The sequence below is a fragment of the Schistocerca americana genome, chromosome 2 (genome assembly GCF_021461395.2).
Source record: "Schistocerca americana isolate TAMUIC-IGC-003095 chromosome 2, iqSchAmer2.1, whole genome shotgun sequence".
NCBI lineage: Eukaryota > Metazoa > Arthropoda > Insecta > Orthoptera > Acrididae > Schistocerca > Schistocerca americana.
In genome coordinates, this window is record NC_060120.1 from 450,404,619 (window position 1) to 450,428,229 (window position 23,611).

General features: G+C 43.4%; 1 protein-coding gene across 6 annotated transcripts in view; it reads right to left on the reverse strand.

The window, feature by feature from the left end:
* LOC124595634 overlaps positions 1–23,611 on the reverse strand; it is a 316,080-nt gene that overhangs the window by 111,180 nt on the left and 181,289 nt on the right. For all 6 annotated transcript variants that reach the window (XR_006978228.1, XM_047134463.1, XM_047134461.1 and 3 more), the window contains 2 exons: positions 12,481–12,657; positions 2,765–2,905 (listed from right to left, as the gene is read on the reverse strand). Coding sequence is in view for 5 of the 6 variants with exons in the window: in XM_047134463.1 (XP_046990419.1) it covers positions 2,765–2,905; positions 12,481–12,657 (318 nt within the window). In the remaining variant the exon portion in view is untranslated. The remainder of the gene's footprint in view (positions 1–2,764; positions 2,906–12,480; positions 12,658–23,611) is intronic.

Here is a 23,611-nt window from a genome sequence, read left to right on the forward strand (position 1 = left end):
GGGGGGTGGAGGGAGAGAGGGGGGTGGAGGGAGAGAGGGGGGTGGAGGGAGAGGGGGGGTGGAGGGAGAGAGGGGGGGTGGAGAGAGGGGGGGTGGAGAGAGGGGGGGTGGAGAGAGGGGGGGTGGAGAGAGTGGGGGTGGAGAGAGGGGGGTGGAGAGAGGGGGGTGGAGAGAGGGGGGGTGGAGAGAGGGGGGGTGGAGAGAGGGGGGGTGGAGAGAGGGGGGGTGGAGAGAGGGGGGGTGGAGAGAGGGGGGGGTGGAGAGAGGGGGGGGGTGGAGAGAGGGGGGTGGAGAGAGGGGGGTGGAGAGAGGGGGGTGGAGAGAGGGGGGCGGAGAGAGGGGGGGGTGGAGAGAGGGGGGGTGGAGAGAGGGGGGGTGGAGAGAGGGGGGGGTGGAGAGAGGGGGGTGGAGAGAGGGGGGGTGGAGAGAGGGGGGGTGGAGAGAGGGGGGGTGAGAGAGGGGGGAGGAGAGAGGGGGGGAGGAGAGAGGGGGGGAGGAGAGAGGGGGGGAGGAGAGAGGGGTGGAGGAGAGAGGGTGGAGGAGAGAGGGGGGGGAGGAGAGAGAGGGGGGAGGAGGGAGAGGGGGAGGAGGGAGAGGGGGAGGAGGGAGAGGGGGGAGGAGGGAGAGGGGGGAGGAGGGAGAGGGGGGAGGAGGGAGAGGGGGGAGGAGGGAGAGGGGGAGGAGGGATAGGGGGGAGGAGGGAGAGGGGGGAGGAGGGAGAGGGGGAGGAGAGGGGGGAGGAGAGGGGGGAGGAGAGGGGGGAGGAGAGGGGGGAGGAGAGGGGGGAGGAGAGGGGGGAAGGAGAGGGGGGGAGGAGAGGGGGGAGGGTGGGAGAGGGTGGGGAGGGGGGAGAGGGGGGGAGAGGGTGGAGAGGGGGGAGAGGGGGGGAGAGGGGGGAGAATGAAAATATGTCTGCTTGTGTCTGTATATGTGTGGATGGATATGTGCGTGTGCGTGCGAGTGTATACCCGTCCTTTTTTCCCCCTAATGTAAGTCTTTCCGCTCCCGGGATTGGAATGACTCCTTACCCTCTCCCTTAAAACCCACATCCTTTCGTCTTTCCCTCTCCTTCCCTCTTTCCTGATGAGGCAACAGTTTGTTGCGAAAGCTTGAATTTTGTGTGTATGTTTGTGTTTGTTTGTGTGTCTGTTGACCTGCCAGCACTTTCATTTGGTAAGTCACATCATCTTTGTTTTTAGATATATATTTCCTACGTGGAATGTTTCCCTCTATTATAATGAAATCCTATTAAGTTTCACAATGTATAAAATGTGGCATTATCCTCTTTCTTAGCTCATGATTACTGGGGCTTGTGAATGGGTACTTGGATGATGATGCAAAATTGGTAACAGGGTAATGGAAGACATAGATTTCTAGGAAGGATTCTGGGAAAATGTGGTATCTCTATTAAGGAAACCACAAAAAATACTATGGCAATAAAACCTACAATTCTGCTCCAGTGTTAGCAATTTCCACCAAATAGTGATGACACCAGACACTGAATGAAATATAAGATTTGAATTGAAACAGGCCAGTTCAGCCCTGTGAAAATGTAAAAAAGATGTTCAGCATTTTAAGTGGGAATCTATGGAGAATGGAAACTTTGTCCTCAGTTTATCCTATTGGGTAAATTTAAAGAAATGACACTGAAGGTAGAATGTGATACAAATTTTGCTGCCTCCATCAGGCATTCTGTGTATGAACCAATTATCTAGTTAAAGAGTATACTACTCAATGTAACTCAGATGTTTTTAACGTTCACTTTGTAATTCATATTATACAAATCCATGATACCTGTGTCTCCCCTTACCAGTTTTTCTTAGTTACAAAAGTGGGTACTGTCCCTCCAACATATTTCTACAGTTGCACAACTGTCCTGGCCTAAACCTGCTAATCCCTGACCACCTCTGCCTCTGGTCCCTTTTAATTCTCCAGGCCATGATCACCAATCCTTTTCCTTTTTATTTCATTACTTTCTCTAACTGGCTTCATATCATCCTCAGTATTTCTGTTCTCGCAAGTAAGTTATATTTATTATTTCATTTTTAGTTATTTGGCCCCACTTCATCCTAATTCAATGGATTTTAGTGGCCACTTTCTTGCCTGCTGTTTTTCAGTGGGAGGAGCTACTCCTGCTTTTCATTTACATCTAAGAGCAACCACTCTGCTATCTCTCTCCCCTCAGTTCTAGCCTCCATTCATGCCAGTTACTCTACCATGCAAGGGGGGAGAGAGAGAGAGAGAGAGAGAGAGAGAGAGAGAGAGAGAGAGAATTTCTTTCCCCAAAATTAAATATGCAAAAATTCTGAGATATGAACAAACAGATTACCTTTACCTACCCATTTAGCATTAAGTAATTTGTCTTAAAGATGAGGTAGACCCTGTACTTTCAATCACTGAAATGATATAAGGTAAACAGCTGTTATTTAGGTTATGACACTGTGTCATCTTCTGCATCAATCTCTCTCTCTCTCTCTCTCCCTCTCCCTCTCCCTCTCCTCCCCCCCCCCCCCCCCCCCCAAGGAATCATGAATGACAATGCCTCTTACTTAACCGCAGACAGATCTGTCAAGTGCAGTTAAAAAGGCATACAACTTGCACATCAGTTTTAAAGTGCAATAAGCTATTAAGTGCTCCCGACTCACTAACACTCATATGAAAAATTCAAGAACAATGACAATTGCTAACTATTCAGGTAATTACATTTGCACAAAATGGCTTACAGAACACACATTATAGTAAAAACAATGTGGTTCCTACTCACATCTTTTCCAGTTGAATGGTCTGTGTCATCTTCCATTGAGTCCTCCGACACTCGTAAACACAATTTACTGTACCCAGAGGCATCTGAATCAGATTCACAAGAAGATGAAACTTGGCAGTTTCTTGGGCTTTCTATCATTTTCTGGAATAAAAACAAGACTATCAATACATAATACATAGAAGAGACTAATCAAATAACTGCCTGCATACACCAAAAAGAATAGTTAGTGTCGAACATAACACTGATATTCAGCTCATTTGAAAAAATCTGCATACAGTAGAGATCTACTGGAAACTGAAAATCAGCATGTAAATTATATACCAATTTTTCTAATTTGTGCACTGGCAGTGCAAACAGAAAAAGGAAATTACTGATGATCAGCTACTGTTTAACCTCTGTAATATTTTCACTGCTTAAACATCACCAGTTCTGTCTCCATTATAGTATAAATGTCAATGTGTAGTTCTCTAATGGAAAACTTAATATATTGTAACAAAATTTTTGAATCTGGCAGAAGGTGTATTATTGTAAATTGCAAAACTGAAAGAGAAAGAAAATAATTTTTTTTTAAAATGTGTAAGCGAAGATAAATGAATAGAGAGAGATCATCATCAATTACTATACACTATCTTCTCAATACAGTCAGTAATACAGTGGTAAGACAGACTTTAAAACATCAATTGGTGATAAAAATCCATATTTTTGATAATATTATACTCCTAAAGAATATCACAGGGCTTCTTGAATTTTAAACCAACTCCAATTAATGATGCTTTTATAGGAGCATACTGTATAGATTACTCCCACAAGGAAAAGATCTGTGTGTTCTGTCATTACAAACAAAGGTAACTAAGAAGCATGAATTACTCAGGGTCTAACAAGTCCAACATTTTACAAATAACTTCAATAAATATCGTCCTCTTCAAATTTCAGACAGATGGTCAAAGCAATTTTTTGCCCTCTCACCCACCTAAAAACATTTGGGAGACTTCTGCTATTTCGTTTAAAATAGATGAAACACGCTGTATTAGATTAGGTGCCATATCAAGAATATCATACATCATAGAATATACAACAAAGGTAGAGAAGGGATAGTTGCACATTTCATTGTCAATGAATTCTGAGTGCTACATACTTACTTCAGTGATTACTTGGAGGGTACTAGATGGTAATGGCATTAATGTTAGCAAAATATTCTACCACCTGATTCTGTTCATCATAAGTCTACCTAACTACAGTGACTAATGGAAACCTTCCATCCCTTTCTGTAAATCATTCCGATCTACTGCACTGCACCGTGATTAAGACAGTGTGCAGTTTTATTCATTTCATAATCACTCATCATCAGCAATTGTTCTTGCTTCATCCAAAAATTTAGACAATATGGAAATGTTTTGGCTTGGCAACAAAAAATTGTATTTTTTTTTTTTTTTTAATTCAATGAAGCTCATACAATTTGCCCAAAAATTAGTACAGATAAAGACTGATGGAACATGTGAGGCAATACCGACCCTACGACTTATCTTAGAAGAAAGATTAAGGAAAGGCAAACCTACATTTCTAGTATTTGTAGACTTAGAGAAAGCTTTTGACAATGTTGACTGGAATACTCTCTCTCAAATTTTAAAGGTGGCAGGGGTAAAATACAGGGAGCGAAAGGCTATTTACAATTTGTACAGAAACCAGATGGCAGTTACAAGAGTCGAGGGACATGAAAGGGAAGCAGTGGTTGGGAATGGAGTGAGACAGTGTTGTAGCCTCTCCCCAATGTTATTCAATCTGTATATTGAGCAAGCAGTAACGGAAACAAAAGAAAAATTTGGAGTAGGTATTAAAATCCAGGGAGAAGAAATAAAAACTGAGGTTCGCCGATGACATTGTAATTCTGTCAGACGGCAAAGGACTTGGAAGAGCAGTTGAACGGAATGGACAGTGTCTTGAAAGGAGGATATAAGATGAATATCAACAAAAGCAAAATGAGGATAATGGAATGTAGTCGAATTAAGTCGGGTGATGCTGAGGGAATTAGATTAGGAAATGAGACACTTTAAGTAGTAAAGGAGTTTTCCTATTTTGGGAGCAAAATAACTGTTGATGGTCGAAATAGAGAGGATATAAAATGTAGGCTGGCAATGGCAAGGAAAGCGTTTCTGAAGAAGAGAAATTTGTTAACATCGAATATAGGTTTACGTGACAGGAAGTCATTTCTGAAAATATTTGTACGGAGTGTAGCCATGTATGGAAGGGAAACATGGACGATAAATAGTTTGGACAAGAAGAGAATAGAAGCTTTCGAAATGTGGTGCTACAGAAGAATGTTGAAGATTAGGTGGGTAGATCACGTAACTAATGAGGAGGTATTGAATAGGATTGGGGAGAAGAGAAGTTTGTGGCACAACATGACAAGAAGAAGGGATCGGTTGGTAGGACATGTTCTGAGGCATCAAGGGATCACAAATTTAGCATTGGAGGGTAGTGTGGAGGGTAAAAATCATAGAGGAAGACCAAGAGATGAATAAACTAAGCAGATTCAGAAGGATGTAGGCTGCAGTAGGTACTGGGGGATGAAGGAGCTTGCACAGGATAGAGTAGCATGGAGAGCTGCATCAAACCAGTCTCAGGACTGAAGACCACAACAACAAACAAAAGACTGATGTATAATTTCACAAGGTCTGCAAAATATATTTATTCTTGGTTAACATCACTAATTTCCAGACTCACATTTCTTTAGAAGTGAGAAAAGGTGGAAGTCAAAAAGTACTGAATCTGTTGCACACGGTGAATGTTCCACCAATTCAAAATTCAAATACCTCAGTTACCCCACTGTCAAATCACATCTGTTGTCAGGTGCACTTTACTGATGAAACATACCTTCCCTTTTTCTCATTTGCTATCTAAACATTTTGTCCTGTATTATTTTCATCCAGTTGTCCCAGTAATAAATGGAAATGTCGTGTGGCTAGGGCCTCCCGTCGGGTAGACCGTTCGCCTGGTGCAGGTCTTTCGATTTGACGCCACTTCGGCGACCTGCGTGTCGATGGGGATGAAATGATGATGATTAGAACAACACAACACCCAGTCCCTGAGCGGAGAAAATTTCCGACCCAACCGGGAATCGAACCCGGGCCCTTAGGATTGACAGTCTGTCACGCTCACCACTCAGCTACCGGGGCGGACAGTTGTCCCAGTAGACTTGTACTTAATCCATATTGTTATTTGTTTTGTCCTCTGCAAGGTAATCAAACATAATACCTCTGTGTGCCAGAAGATGTCGGCCATAAACCTTCACACCAGATGAAAGCTACTTCAACCCTTGTAGGTGCATGACTGCTGGTTTCCTCCCGTAAGTCTGACTACAGTTTCATATTGGGTGTGAAGTGTTGGTAACAACTGTCATCTAGTTTAACGTATCAGCACAAAAAATCAGTATGAATTGTTTCAAAATGATCTAAACATTCCAGAATGAGATTTTCACTCTGCAGCGGAGTGTCCGCTGATATGAAACTTCCTGGCAGATTAAAACTGTGTGCCCAACCGAGACTCGAACTCAGGACCTTTGCCTTTCGCGGGCAAGTGCTCTACCATCTGAGCTACCGAAGCACGACTCACGCCCGGTACTCACAGCTTTACTTCTGCCAGTATCTCGTCTCCTACCTAGATACTGGCAGAAGTAAAGCTGTGAGTACCAGGCGTGAGTCGTGCTTCGGTAGCTCAGATGGTAGAGAACTTGCCCGCAAAAGGCAAAGGTCCCGAGTTCGAGTCTCGGTCGGGCACACAGTTTTAATCTGCCAGGAAGTTTCGATCTAAACATTGCCAAGTAGTTCTTTCCTGTGCATGTTTTACATCAGTATTCAGTGAGTAAGCACAGATATTCCATAATGTTTTCTTACAGTTCCTTCTTCATGTAACATTAATAGCACTTTTTCTTATTATATACCTGTGACACCAGTTAATTCAGACACTTTACTTCCAATATCATACTGTGCATTTTCTCAATCGTTTCACCTTTTGTTTTAGTTTTATGGGATGAGATTCAAAACAAAGAATTTAATGATGGCACCAAATTCCAGTTAATGTTTTTGAATGAACGGAGTATTGCAGTGTAATTATTTCTCCCAATCTAGTATTATTTGGTTTATCTTTGCATGATCGTTGTTACCTTGGACTTCTTCCCCAACTTTGTTCTAATTGCTTTAAACTTCAAAATTCTTACCCAAAATTTCTTTGCATAACTTGCAGCACCAGTACTGAGTTAACACTCTGAACATCCTTTTCATTTCCACATACATGACATATATTACATGACTACTTTCAATATTCCATGTACAGAACAATATTAATCTGTCAATAGTTCATTTCCATAATTGACAACATGCTTTTATTGTTAATATTACCATAGTTTTGAAGTCTGTGCATCTATAGGGCAGGCCTGCAATCCAATGAATACTTATCTGTGTAGCTAAGAGTGTATTTCCTTTCTCAAAGTCATTGTGATCACGGTTCTATGCTGAAGACATGCTTTGTTCCTCAATATAACTCACCACATGCAAAGTAAAAATAAAGCCCTGCACAATATCTCTACCGCATGTTAATTTATGACTTTTAGCTGCAAATATCATTAGTCAGTCAGAAGCCATAGGGATATGCATCAATCTTCTGGAGTAGTACATATCACCAAATATTCCTGCACTTTGATCATCTCTCCATAAATATCTGTCCATGCTATATATAATGTGGAATGTTTGCACCATTTAAAAGTCTTTGTAACTAATAATCTTATTTGACACATATATTCACCCTTAATATAAACAATATCCTAATATATTTTGGTAACAACTACCTTATTTCTTTACACTTTTAGCAGAGAAAAAAATACTCTACATCAGAAAATTTATGGGAAATATATTACTGTGAGAGTAATGTGCATTACTTGTGGACACAGCATTGCTTTACAATGACAGACATTTCTAATAATGTTTCCGCAGTTCTCAGGTGAACTGCCAGATCCAATTGTCTAACATCTCTAATATTTCAGCAGACAACCATTCCGCCATCATCAGGTGGTGCTGATGGAATGAAATATCATGGACTTTCAATGAGTGGATGTGGGCATAAACCTGAGAACCACAGAAGCATTAGTACATATGCCAGAAAAGCCTCAGATTGCATATTTCTTATAATGTTTACTTTTGTCTGCCAAAATGCAAGGCTAGGATATGTAGAAAATTTAATGTATTTTATAGAGCTCTGACTGTTAATACAAACTTCAGCAAACAAAAATGATTGTGCTTCCATGCCGTGGCTACAAGAAATAATCTTTGAAACACTGACCTCGCATTGGTAAAGTAACAAACTCTGGCCGCCTTTCCATTTCATAATAGGTTTTATTTGGCCTTAATGCTAATTTTTGGTCAAATTACATTTTGAGAGCATATAAATCTTAAACTTTCAAATAGAATCTACATTCCTTTATTAGTTTGCTGTATATTACGTCAGTCACATAATTTTAGACATATTTCATATCTTTAACATTTTCTAAGCAAAGTAACTGATGATTATAAAAGTAGGGAGTATATAAAATGTAGGCTGGCAATGACAAGAATAGCTTTTCTGAAAAAGAGAAATTTGTTAACATCGAGTATAGATTTAAGTGTCAGGAAGCCCTTTTTGAAAGTATTTGTATGGTTTGTAGCTGTGTGTGGAACTGAAACATGGACACTAAACAGTTTAGACAAGAAGAGAATAAAAACTTCTGAAATGTGGTGCTATGGAAGAATGCTGAAGATTAGATGGTAGATCACATAACTAATGAGGAGGTACTGATTAGAAACGGGGAGAAGAGAAATTTGCGGTACAATCTAAGAGAAGGTATCGGTTGGTAGGATACATTCTGAGGCATCAAGGGATCACCAATTTGGTACCGGAGGGAAGTGTGAGGGGTAAAAATTGTAGAGGGAGACCAGGAGTTGAATGCAGTAAGCAGATTCAGAGGGATGTTGGTTGCAGTAGTTACCCGGAGATGAAGAGGTTTGCACAGGATAGATGGAGAGCTGCATCAAACCAGTCTTTGGACTGAAGACCACAACCACAACAACAACATTTTCTATTTACTTAATGTCTGCAATCTTTTACAAGTCAGGCTAGTTTTATTCTGCACAACATTGGAGTGAGTCTCAGAAATTAAGTAGTTTGATACTACCGAAAATGCATTATACTACTTTCACTTCATTCCTCAGGCACAGCCTTTCTCCTTTCAAATCAGTTTCACCTGTTATCTCTTTACAGGCGGTGTGCTTACATACAAAATCATCAGATCTGTCTCCCAATCTGTTAAAACAAGTGTAGGTCCTCATTTCTAGGTACACCTACCTTTTCTCATGCCATACTATAAGTGTTTGAGTACACCATCCTGTTTATAACCAACATTTCCTTTTCCTAACCATCCTTACTTTTGAGCCATTGTTGCTCCTATCTTGCAAAACTCAGCTGGTTATGTGTTTTTATCTTATTTTAGTCCTCTAAGTATGCACCTTTTGTTTCTTTCCTTTCTGACTTATTCACATGCCATTGCAGCTAGAGAATATTGTCATGTTATCACTTCATTGTGATGCAAGTTATATCACTTTTAACATGTCAAACATTATTTAAGTAGTCATGTTAGGACATTACAAATGTCATTTTATTGGCCATTTCTGCCTTGTTATGGCACAGCGTAGTAAGGGGTTGAAAATTAGAAACTTTTTAAAAAATCATTCACCTTGCTACAAGCAAAGTGCGGTCATGCCAAGACAGAGACAGAACCAGGAAATAAACGGTATGTCACAAGTTGGTCAGGCCTCGACAAGTTACAACACCACACCGAGAGAGAGAAGCTGAGCACAGCAGAAAACAGCACATGACAGAAAACCAATGGGAACATGACGCATATATTCGTTAGCTCATAACAGATATCTAATGAAACTGAACCTATTTCACAAAAGCCAGTACCAGAGAACCTACAAAGCAATTAAGATCCTGTTAAGCAAATATAGCAGAAAAAGACACACACATGAAGTCATTACGAACTGAGCATCACATCACAGCCTCACATTAGCTCCCTTTACAGACTCGAGCTCTCCAGCTCTCAAGGAGTTGATCACCGGCATCAATGGTGTTCACAGTAATAGCATTCGATTCCATGATTATGATACTGTCACGAATCCATGTCCCAGATACTCCAGAATAGCCTACAAACCAGCCTTAGATGTACTTCAGATGAAGGTCCTCACCTGATGAACTTTGTACTGTCTGTCACCTACCATTACTGATGGAGAAGCTGACTGCCTTCCAACACCACGACATCATGGACTGCTGACAGCACCTAACTTCAGCATGGAAACCAGCAGCAGAGCCTCATGGGGTTGACATTCCTGTTCAACACATAGGTGCCACCAGGGGCTGAAACCTACCTGGCCAGTAGGAAGGAAAGTAACCAACCACACAACTTCTAACAACACATCAGGGATGGGTGATCAAGGATCAACATAGAACTCGGAGTGGAATCGAGCACACTCCAGCATCTAGTACGAGTCCATTCGTGCTGGACAATAGCAGTGCTGGTAGCGCACTACCGCAGGAGATCATTCACTCTTCACCTGGGCCTGCAGACGAAGAGCTGACTCAGCAGCTGTCAGCAGGAATCCAGCATGCAGCCAAACGAGGAATCAGCTACAAGGCCAGTGTGGAACAAGATGACTGTAAATATGGTTAATAAATAATTGAACTATGACAATGTTTTACTAGTATCGGAGATGCTTCACGGGTACCAAACTGCTATCCTGATTTCATCCAGAGGTGTGTCTGCTCAGCCCCTCTGCAGCCTACATCACTGTAATGTTGCTAACACGTAAATGAAAAATGTGAAAGCAATACACAGTAAAACGGGAAAGGTATATTAAATCAATTTAATCAACTGTCTTCTCTCTTCTCAACTAATATCTTAAATATGATCTGCACTTTCCAGACATACTGCACTGGGAGGTCACAAATTCAGTGAAATTATTTCTTCTAATGTGATGTTACTTGTTTTCACTTTGTTTTACTACTATTCTCTTAAACTTCTCTTGGAGTTTATCTTGGACTTTGTTCTAATTGTTTTAGAATCCAGAGCTGCTACACCACATATTAAGGACTAACATGCAATACTATTGTTGAGTTAACAATCCATGTATCCTTTTCATTGCTATGCACATGAACTACATTACACAATCACCTTGAACATTTCATACACAGAAGAACAGTAACAACGGTCAAAAGTTAATTTTTCTGACAACAGATGTTCATTGGTAATATAACAATGCTTTGAAGGCATGTGCATTCCTAGAGTGGGCTGGCAATCAAAGGAATACTTGTTAGGCATCAGAGCACATATGTACTCTCCCAAAGTCACTGCAATCACCGTCTCTTCGTATAGCTCACCACAAGCAAAATAAAAGTACACCCCCCCCCCCCCCCCCCAAAAAAAAAAAAAAATAAATAAATAAATAAAATGAAGTAAAATAAAATAAAAATAAAATAATTGTACCTTTTAGTAAGAAAACATATGGACTTACATCACTCCTCTGGACTGGAATGCGTCACCAATTTGCACAACAAGTTGTGACACAATTTATGTTACTGCAAAATACAATGGAAACACTTTAACTTTTAGCAGGATGGTAGTGCCGAACGAAGTGATGTTTTGACAAGTGTTATATCCATCACCTCCTGGCAAGTGTTAAGACACTGCAGATGCCCTCTCAGTTGAAGTGCTGGTGGGAGTGGAAATGAATGTGCCACTTGATTCCTAGTACACATGTTCATGATCTACCCTGCATGCCATCCACTGATGTGTTTCCTTTAACCATTCTGTGAGTTTCAACATCAAATAAGCTCTCATGCTGTTGACCAATTTTTCACGAGTCCTTATTCCTATCGATATATGATGTGCTGCCATCATCTGCTGGATAGGCACAAGAAGTTTGTGTTCTCAAAATCAATACAAGTTCTTGTTGAGGTTGTGCTCTGATATAACTAATTTTTGTTTCCCTGAAGATACATATCTAACGTATTTCATGCAGTACTGTAAGTTACAGGCATTGTTTGATGATGAACTGGTGACCATATTTACATGGGATACCAGATATGTAGGTTCAATGGATCCTTCACAAAGATCTTGTAGTGGTCAGAATAGTGTTTTATTGCTGTATTTAGGTAAACAGCCCAGAATGGTGATCAACTGTGCCCATGCAAGCACTCCTACTATGCACCCAGCAAAGCCCAGACTTCACTGGCAGCCACACAAAGGGTTGGAAACAATCTCTCATTTATAAATAAGAAAACATCCTCAGTGTCTTGACAGTTTGACAGAAGATAAAGGATGTGACATATGTTGAAATATTGTGGTATTTCAACATTGTCACCTGGCTGAAAACCCAAGAGCTTATCTTCAGAAATATATGTCTAGAAAGTCTACACTTACACATACACCAGTGTTACAAAAACAAAATTTCCTTGGTACCAAAAACATTTCTGTGTCAGGCCAAGAACTTTTCACTTAGCTCTTCTATACAACTTAATCTTTATAGCTGCTGGCAATACTGAGATTAAATTATCTTAGGTTCCCACGTAGTATGACTCACATAGTTAGCATTACTCACTCATTAAAAAAACTTGAGCCACTTGTAGAAAGTACATACCTCACTTTCCTCTGAAGTGCCAGCCAAAATAAAGTCTGAATTTGGTTGTGCTTGCTGCAGGGAAGTTCGGTATTGTCTCTCCATTTCCTGTTCACGAGATCCAGCATGCCCATCATCTGACTCAGAATCATATGATGATGATGAAACCTCACAATGTGTTGGACTTGCTGGTTGTGCCTTAATACAAAAAAGGAAAAACATTAAACCTTTCTGGGCCAAAGATCATTTATTAGTATTTTTTATCCAAAAAAACTGAGTGATGAAGAAAAGAAATGACAAATTCAGACATAAGCTTGAGGGGAGATGGACAAAAGATTGTGAACCAAAAGTATGAACAGATTGTGATTTGAAAATTATCAATAATAGCCCTGTGGTCTCTAACCTGAAGGCTCTTTCTTCAGAGGTCAAAAGGAAGTTAGAGAAAAAATGTAAGAAGATGTATTGGTAAAACACTGCACAAGCCATCACAATCCTACACCATAAGTCTTACAAGCAAAAAGAAGATAAACTGATTACAAAAGAAAGCGGTATAATATTAGGTAACTCCAATAAAACAGAAAGCAATCATTACGTTTAGAACAATGTTTAATGAAATATAACAATAACTATATTATGAAAAAAAGTTGCTACTTACCATACAGTGGAGATGCTGAGTCGCAGATAGGTACAACAAAAGACTATCACAATATAAAAGCTTTTGGCCAACAAGGCCACACACACACACACACACACACACACACACACACACACACACAAAGCGCAACCCACTCTCACATGACTGCAGCTGAAGGCAGAGGCTGCAGTCAAGTGCGTGAGTTGCATCTGTACACGTGTGTGTGTGTGTGTGTGTGTGTGTGTGTGTGTGTGTGTGTGTGTTTTTTTCTTTTTTTTTTTTCGACAAAGTGTTATTGGCTGAAAGCTTATACTCCGACAGTCTTTTTGTTGTGCAACTCAGCATCTCCGCTGTATGGTGAGTAACAACTTTCCTTTCCATAATGTTTTTACATTCCATCCTAGATTTCCATTGCTTATAAATGGAAGGGCCAGGACTTAAATAAATCAAATTATGGCCAAGAAAAACTCACAAGAGATTAAAGGAGTTAGAAGAGTCATTGTAACTGCAACAAAATAACAAAAGAGTGAGAAAAGCCACAAAAGAAATCCTGAAAAATTTAAAAATAATAAAAAAGAGCTACAAAATGCCAGAACAAGATGCAAAAGCAGAGGCTTTATCAAGGGTATCAAGAGTTAATACACTATATCTTAACGCCAAATGGAAAAAGTTCACTGTTTCTGAGTTATGTTTTAGGTATACATACCTTGACAAAAGTGTGTACCTTATTTGCTAGACATTCCTGGTGTATTAAGCTGCAAAGCTACAGAGGTGTTAATCTACTATTGCCTACTGTTCTATTTATATTTTACACATAGCTACTGTAGGTTCAGCAGATTTCAAATCATCGCTTCCTTTATGACTGCCCACACGTCACCGGGTGTAAATACAATACTTTATCACACTGATGGTCAATACAGTCACTGTAGACAGGCTACAGCTATTCTTGCACACACAATATAAGATCAGTGTGATATCAAGTATCGATACCAACCTACTGGCATATCACATTTGACAATGGTATTTCAAGTTTCCATCCAACGCTCATAGCTCTTGCGCAGGATTGGGCACACCCAATGGTCATACCAATATTGATATGGACTTGAAAGCAGAGACATTAGCACAGTATGAACCAGCATCTTCCAATTCTGACCACAAAAGGTACCTGCACAGACTATGGATGACAACCTCTAGCAAGTCAGCATTAGAGTAGTTATGGCCTCAGGAAAACTTCTTAAATAGACAGCACAGCTTGCTGTGTAGCACTGCAGTGTTATGAGTGAAGCTCACAGTAATGTCACATCTCGGTAGCTGTTAGTTCACCCAATTCTGTTTCCTCATTTATGATTATGAATTTCTGAACTTTGACTAGAGATAAATTTGGTTTGTTGTTGGATTTTATGTAGTCTGCTGGTTCACTGTGGCATTTTTCTCATCAGCTTAACTAGTGACTTTCACAGCTTTGTCATTCCATGTAGTTACTGTCTCGAGTGATACTATCACTATAGATGGTGGACAGGTGAGAAGGAACGTTCTCCATGTGCAGTGTTTTCACTACGGATCCACAATTTCTTGCATTGTGGAAACAGTAGCCCAGCCTCAGCAGTAGCTGTAGCAGCAATAAGAGTAGCATCACAGACGGGAAAAAATATTGGAGCAGCAGGTAACAGTACAGCAAATCAGTAACAAGCAATTATTACAACTGTTGCACTCACAAAAACAGTCAGTAACACCAGCATCGTTGTCTTGAACACAGCAGAAGAAACTTGGGACATCTATTTATGGTATTTCTTCTTCTATTGCATGGCAACTGTGTGCCACTTGAGACCCGGTCTGGTGGCATACTATATTTCTACCTTCTAGTAATCACTTACATGAATTGCTGCAAAAGTTGCAGCCATTGGCTGATGAAATATTACGGGCAGTAAACTCACAATGTACCTACAGGACTTAAAATTAACCATTAGATAAAATAGTGAGGTCAGTCCTATGGAGCATTGGACATGGCACTTCAAGGTTTACCCCAGCTGTGCAATTATAATGTGCCTCTTGCAATGTATCTTGTGCACAGAATGAGAAACATTCTGGAAACATCCCCCAGGCTGTGGCTAAGCCATGTCTCCACAATATGCTTTCTTTCAGGAGTGCTAGTTCTGCAAGGTTCGCAGGAGAGCTTCTGCACAGTTTGGAAGGTAGGAGGCGAGGTACTGGCAGAAACCCTTCAAGGACAATGCTCATGGTTACAGAATATTTAGTAACTGATGTTGGCAGTCAAATGACAGCTATCATCTTCATCAGGCTCTTCATCTATAAGCCTATCAGCATGGCATAAATTAACTAGTAAGTTGCCCTGATGCCACTGGTTGGCTCCCCAGGTTGGAATGGGATGTCACATTGCCTCTCCAACACAACATTGTTGCTCTGGCACTGTAATACTGCAGAAATTACAGAAATCATTCTAATTGCTTTTCGAAGTATGGATGATGCCAAAGTCATTATTATAGTATGGGTTGAGAGACATACCACAAGCCCAATTACCTAGTTGGGATGTGCTTGAGAAAGTGGCTGCCACCATCAACATGGCATAGTGGAGTGTTTGACGCTATCAACCACTATATAGAACACCAATCAATCTGGTGGGCCAGTGGACTGTAAACAGTCAGCAGACAAAGGTCCAGGTGGAAAACAGGGGCAGTCATGTCATTAATCAGCTGGCACAGGCACCAAAGCATTGGCTATTACAGTGGGCAACACCAGTAGATCCCACTAAGTGGACAAATCAAGGGTTTCAGATAGCTAGAAACAAGCACCATGAATACGATCATTACTTGTAGTTATCTCACTCACAGTAAAAAATATATTTGGTTAGGATGTGTTTCTGTTTGGATTCCAAAATTAACAATCACGTAGCACTAGTTTTAGTTACCATCCTATTTAGCAAACTTGACAAGCTTTGCCTAGTGCCCGGAATCAGACTTAAACCAAAAATGACTTGAGAAGCAGTGGAGACTGGCCAAGAGCATCGACAGCGAGCCGCCAAAAACTAACAGGTGGATAACACAAGAGACAGCCAGAAAACGGAGATAGCACAGAAGAATAACAAATCCAGTGAGCAAATCAAGATTGAAAACTATGTTGTTGTTGTTGTTGTTGTTGTTGTCTTCAGTCCTGAGACTGGTTTCATGCAGCTCTCCATGCTACTCTATCCTGTGCAAGCTGCTTCATCTCCCAGTACTTACAGCAACCTACATCCTTCTGAATCTGCTTAGTGTATTCATCTCTTTGTCTCCCTCTACTATTTTTACCCTCCACTCTGTCCTCCAATGCTAAATTTGTGATCCCCTGATACCTCAGAACACGTCCTACCAACTGGTCCCTTCTTCTTGTCAAGTTGTGCCACAAACTCCTCTTCTCCCCAATTCTATTCAATACTTCCTCATTAGATATGTGATCTACCCATCTAATCTTCAGCATTCTTCTGTAGCACCACATTTCGAAAGCATCTATTCTCTTCTTGTCCAAACTGTTTATCGTCCATGTTTCACTTCCATACATGGCTACACTCCATACAAATACTTTCAGAAACGATTTCCTGACACAAATCCATACAAGATGTTAACAAATTTCTCTTCTTCAGATACACTTTCCTTGCCATAGTCAGTCTACATTTTATCCCCTCTCTACTTCGACCATCATCAGTTATTTTGCTCCCCAAACAGCGAAACTCCTTTACTACTTCAAGTGTCTCATTTCCTAAGCTAATTCTCTCAGCATCCCCCGACTTAATTCGACTATCCTCATTTTGCTGTTGTTGATGTTCATCGTATATCTTCCACTCAAGACACTGTCCATTTCATTCAACTGCTGTTCCAAGTCCTTTGCTGTCTCTGACAGAATTACCATGTCACTGGCGAACCTCAAAGTTTTTACTTCTTCTCCATGGATTTTAATACCTACTCCAAATTTCTCTTTTGTTTCCTTTACTGCTTGCTCAATATACAGACTGAATAACATCGGGGAGAGGCTACAATCCTGTCTCACTCCCTTCCCAACCACTGCTTCCCTTTCATGCCCCTCGACCCTTATAACTGCCATCTGGTTTCTATACAAATTGTAAATAGCCTTTCACTCCCTGTATTTTACCCATGCCACCTTTAGAATTTGAAAGAGAGTATTCCAGTCCACATTGTCAAAAGCTTTCTCTAAGTCTACAAATGCTAGAAAAGTAGGTTTGCCTTTCCTTAATCTTTCTTCTAAGATAAGTCGTAAGGTCAGTACTGCCTCACGTGTTCCAACATTTCTACGGAATCCAAACTGATCTTCCCCGAGGTTGGCTTCTACTAGTTTTTCCATTCGTCTGTAAAGAATTCGTGTTAGTATTTTGCAGCTGTGAATTCTTAAACTGATAGTTCGGTAATTTTCACATCTGTCAACACCTGCTTTCTTTGGGATTGGAATTATTATATACTTGAAGCCTTATTTTGCCTGTCTCGTACATCTTGCTCACCAGATGGTAGAGTTTTGCCAGGACTGGCTGTCCCAAGGCCGTCAGTAGTTCCAATGGAATGTTGTCTACTCCGGGGGCCTTGTTTCGACTCAGGTCTTTCAGTGCTCTGTCAAACTCTTCACGCAGTATCGTATCTCCCATTTCATCTTCATCTACATCCTCTTCCATTTCCATAATATTGTCCTCAAGTACATCGCCCTTGTATAGACCCTCCATACACTCCTTCCACCTTTCAGCTTTACGTTCTTTGCCTAGAACTGGGTTTCCGTCTGAGCTCTTGATGTTCATACAAGTGGTTCTCTTTTTTCCAAAGGTCTCTAATTTTCCTGTAGGCAGTATTTATCTTGCCTCTAGTGAGATAAGCCTCTACATCCTTACATTTGTCCTATAGCCATCCCTGCTTAGCCATTTTGCACTTTCTGTCTGTCTCATTTTTGAGACGTTTGTATTCCTTTTTGCCTGCTTCATTTACTGCGTTTTTATATTTTCTCCTTTCATCACATAAATATTTCTTACGGGGACGGGGGACGGGGGACGGGTAGAGGGAGGAGAGGGACAAGTATTTCTGGGGTCCAAACAGAAGACAAAATGAAAATTACATTAATTAAAAAGACATGAGGAATCAAGAAACTTAATGTTTGGAAATAATGCCCTCCAACTATGATAGCTTAAAGAAGAAAGATTGGAACCAATGTATTTCAGTGAAGACTAATATTGACAGCAGCAGTGCGTACTGTGACATATCTTGCAACTATATCTGCACTTTATTTGTCCAACTTTGCAGTCATCAACTGCTACAGCTATTGCCATATGATATTTCTGATGCTACCTATGGTCATCACAAGAGTGAGTGCTGTCTTTCACTGTGCAGTAGAGGACTGATGCAGGTACTGCTGCCACTACACTAGCAGACAAAAACAATGAGGAGGAGGAGGAATGCTTGTATCTTTCTGATCATGATATAGACTCAAGTTAACACTCCCTTACATTGGTTCAACCACTTATACTTTGAGTAAAAGGCACACCTTCTATTAAAAACTTAAGCAGTACTTCTTCACTTGTAGATTTACCCTTTTTTCCAGTAATCCTCCTACATAACTTCGACTCCCAATATAGGAAGTACGTTACAACCCCAGTTCATGCATTTTTGATCAACTACATTTTTTGATCAACTACATTTTTTGACATGTTGATTTCACTACCCCAGTCGAATATCGTATTTATTACTTCAGCAAATGATATATCTTTAATTATTGATTTTTTACACTGAGCTCTCCTCTCTGAAGCTACTACTTTTAATAATTGATCTGTAAATTCTCATTTCTGCTAATAATTCAAGTCCTAATATTTTGGGTTTAGCTGTGACACATCCAGATCCCTTGGAATAGATGCTTCCTTGGAACTTTTAGTGTTTTCCACATCTTCTATCTCCACAGTTCTGCTCGTATGTACATAGATTTCCAGTTTATAACTAAAGCTGAACTTCTGTAGATGTAATTCTTCTAAGGGTTAAATAGCAGAGAACAAAAATCATGGCACTTCTTGATATAACATTACATACATCTTCTCTCACTTCAATCCATAACTGACATTGCTGAAATGGAGTAGTACTTACACATGTATCATATCACCACCATTCTTGTAGCACATTTCTTACAATAATATCTGAATTTTGTACATTTTACTCACTGTTTCTTGCTTATTGCTTATTGTTATCATGAAAGTATGAAAATTTATTGTGTAATGAAAAGAACAATTTCTTTATTGGGATGGCCCGGCGAGCAATGCACGTGGGCAGCATAGTCGGTGAGCAGTCGATCGCGGCGAATCCGCAGCGGGGGAACCCCGGCCTCCACCAGTAGACTATCCACGGGGCTCATACGGAAAGCGCCAGTTGCAAGCCGAACCCCACAGTGGTGTATGGGGTCTAACATCGTCAACACTGAGGGTGATGCAGACACATAGGCCAGGCTCCCATAATCAAGCCGGGACTGCACAAGGGCTCTGTACAATCGCAACAGCGTGCAGCGATCTGCACCCCAAGACGTGTGGCTCAGGCAGCGGAGGGCGTTGAGGTGCCGCCAGCATTTTTGTTTCAGCTGAGTAATATGAGGAACCCGTGTGAGCCGGGCATCAAAGACGAGTCCTAAGAAGCGGCAAGTGTCCACCACTTCAAGCAGGTGGCCGTCGAGGTAAAGTTCAGGATGAGGGTGGACCGGCCGACGCCTGCAGAAGTGCGTAACTCGAGTCTTGGCTGCAGAGAACTGAAAACCTTGAGACAGAGCCCATGATGCTGCCTTGCGAACGGCTACTTGCAGCCTGCGTTCGGCGACTCCTGTAGTCGTGGAGCTAAAGGAGATGCAGAAGTCGTTGGCATACAAAGAAGGAGACACCGACGACCCCAAGGCGGCAGCCAGACCATTAATGGCCACTAGAAATAAGGAGACGCTCAACACCGAGCCCTGCGAGATCCCATTTTCCTGTGTATAAGATGAACTAGAGGCGGCACCGACTTGCACCTGGAAAGAGCGGCGCAAAAAAAAGGTTTGAAGAAAAGCCGGGAGCCGACCACGAAGACCCCACTCATGCAACGTAGCAAGGATGTGATGCCTCCATGTGGTGTCATACGCCTTCCGCAGATCAAAAAATACAGCAATGAGATGCTGACGTCGGGCAAAGGCCTTACGGATAGCAGATTCCAGCCGCACCAAATTGTCCGTAGCAGACCGGACCCGACGGAAGCCACCCTGGGATGGAGCGAGGAGACTGCGCGACTCAAGGACCCAACACAAACGCCGCCCCACCATACGTTCGAGCAATTTGCACAAAACGTGGGTCCGCACTGGGCTTCAAGATGGGGACAATAACACCCTCTCGCCATTGCGACGGGAACACGCCCTCGCTCCAAATGCGGTTAAAGATGGCGAGGATGTGTCTCTGGCAGTCCCTGGAGAGATGCTTCAGAATCTGCGCGTGGATGCAGTCCGGTCCTGGTGCTGTATCAGGGCAATCAGAAAGGCCAGCGAGGAATTCCCTCTCACTGAAAGGAGCATTGTATTTTTCAGAACGACGCGTGTGGAAGGATAACGGCGTCTGCTCGGCTCGCTCCTTTAGAGAGCGAAAGGCGGGGGGTAAGTGGCGGTCGCAGAGCTCTTAGCAAAGTGCGAGGCAAGGTGTTCAGCAATGGCGGCTGCGTCCATGCAGACAGCGCCGTCCAAGGAGATCCCAGGGACACCCATAGGGGTCTGGTATCCATAAATCCGCTGGATCCGGGACCACACGAGCGAGGGGAAGACACGGGAGCCCAAGGATGAGACATACCTCTCCCAGCACTCCTGCTTACGCTGTGCAATAAGACGATGGGCCAAGGCACGGAGCCTCTTAAAGGCGATGAGGGCCTCTAGAGATGGGTGCCGCCTATGACACTGGAGAGCCCGCCTACGGTCGCGAATAGCCTCAGCAATCTCCGGTGACCACCAGGGTACAGCCTTCCACTGAGGGAGTCCAGAAGAACGGGAGATGGCAGCCTCGGCCGCCGAAATGATTGACTTGGTTAAGACACGGACCACCTCGTCAATGTCACCCTGTGGGGGAGACTAAATGGTTGCAGCAGAAGTAAAAGTCGGCCAGTCAGCCCTGTTGAGAGCCCAGCGGGGCAGGTGCCCAGAAGAATGACACTGGGGCAGTGACAAATAGATGGGAAAATGGTCACTACCACACAGGTCAGGATGCACTCTCCAGTGGAGAGATGGGACAAGTCCGGGGCTGCAAAGAGACAGATCGATGGCCGAGAAAGAGCCATGGGCCACACTGACATGAGTGGGAGCACCGGTATTCAAGAGGCTAAGGTCGAGCTGAGCCAATACATGCTCCACGGCCCGACCGCGGTCATCAGAGACAGTCCCACCCCATAGAGGGTCGTGGGCATTGAAATCGCCCAGCAGCAGCAATGGTGGCGGGAGTTGAGCCAGCAGCGCAGCCAAGACATGTCGGGGGAGCTCCCCATCCGGAGGAATGTAAACAGAGCAAACAGTAATAGCCGGCGAGAGCTCAACCCTGGCAGCGACTGCCTCTAAAGGCGTCAGAAGGGGTACTGGCGAGCTACAGACAGAGTGGTGAACAAAGAGGCAAACCCCACCTGACGCTCGTTGACAGGCAGCGCGGTTCTTATAGTATCCCCGATAACCGCGAAGGGCGGGGGTCCGCATTGCTGGAAACCAAGTTTCCTGCAGGGCAATGCAGAAGGGAAACACTCAGAAGCATCCGGATCTCACGCAGGTGGCGGAAATAACCACCGCAGTTCCACTGGAGAATGGAAGCAGGAAGGGACTGGGAGGGCGTGAAGGCGACTAAGAGGCAGACGGCGTCTCAGAGCCAACTGCCGCCACTGGGGGAGAGGCAGCTGTGTCCATAGGAAAGGCCCCCGAGGGTTCCGTGAGGGCGAGATCCGTGGCAGAGGTGAGGATCTCCACCTCATCCCCGGAGCCAGGACTATGTACAGCAGGCGGTACTGAAACCACCGGAACGTCCTTCAACTTGGACATGTTCCGTTCCTCCTTCTCGCGTCTGCCCTTAGGGTGAGAGGGCTGGGAGAGATTCTCTGAAGGAGCGTTGGAGGCTGACGACGATGCAGAAGCCCTACGACCAGCAGGTGGCGGAACCTTCAGCCACTGGCTGACATCCGGATGGGTAGGAGAAGAAACGGAGGAAGGGTGAGTCCCGAGGGACCCCTTCCGTGAGAGAGGAACCGGCAACGCCGGCGGAGAAGGAGGGGGAGGGATCGAGCCCCCCGGTTTTGGAGGAGATCTCACTCCCGAAGTAAGCGTGGGGGGAGCGACAGAAGAGGGTTTGCCGCCAACTGCTAAGGGGGCAACAGAGGAAGGCTTGCACCCAGACACGAGGGGGCAGACAGAGATGCACGGCCCTGAGGGCCCACTGAAGGCAGCACAGATGAGGCGACAACCGTCGCTCGCGTGGGCGATGATAACGTGGCTGCAGCATAAGATGTTCAAATGGAAGCAGGATACAACCTTTCATATTTCAGTTTTGCCTCTCGATAAGTAAGCCGGTCCAGGGTCTTAAATTCCATTATCTTCCGCTCCTTATGAAGAACGGGGCAATCCGGCGAGCATGGAGAGTGGTGCTCCCCACAGTTGACACACACAGTCGGAGGTGCACATGGAGAATCGGGATGAGAGGGGCGTCCGCAGTCTCGACATGTAGTGCTGGATGGGCAACGGGAGGACATATGCCCAAACTTCCAGCACTGGAAGCACCGCATCGGGGGAGGGACGTATGGCTTGACTTCACAACGGTAAACAATTACCTTGATCTTCTCGGGCAAGACATCACCCTCGAAGAACAAGATAAAGGCACCGGTGGCCACCCTGTTGGTCTTGGGTCCTCTATGTACACAACGGACAAAATGTACACCACGTCGTTCCAAGTCGGCTCTCAGCTCATCATCGAATTGTAACAAGAGGTCATTATGGTAAATTATCCCCTGGACCATATTTAAGCTACTGTGGGGAGTGACGGTAACAGGGACGTCACCCAGCTTATCACACAAGAGCAACGCTCGTGACTGGGCTGGGGAGGACGTCTTGAGGAGGATGGACCCATTCCTCATTTTAGACAACCCCGCCACTTCCCCAAACTTATCCTCCAGGTGTTCCACAAAAAACAGAGGCTTCGTCGTAAGAAAGGAGTCACCATCAGTCCTGCTGCAGACAAGGTATTGCGGTACGTAAGGTTCCCGCTTGGCACTAGATCTGCGTCACTCCCATGGCGCAGCCAACGAGGGGAACGACTGAGGGTCATATTGCGCAGCATCAAACTCAACTCTGCCTCACTTAGAGACGTTGGTGGCCGTGCGACCATCAGCTTGGTGTGATTTATTGCGCTTCATTGCGCCACATCCGCCCAGATGCCACCTACTCCAAACGAAGGCTCTCCCCAAGGGCGGCCCCCAGCCAAAGCAACGGGTACCTGGCCAATATCCCGTTGCCCGG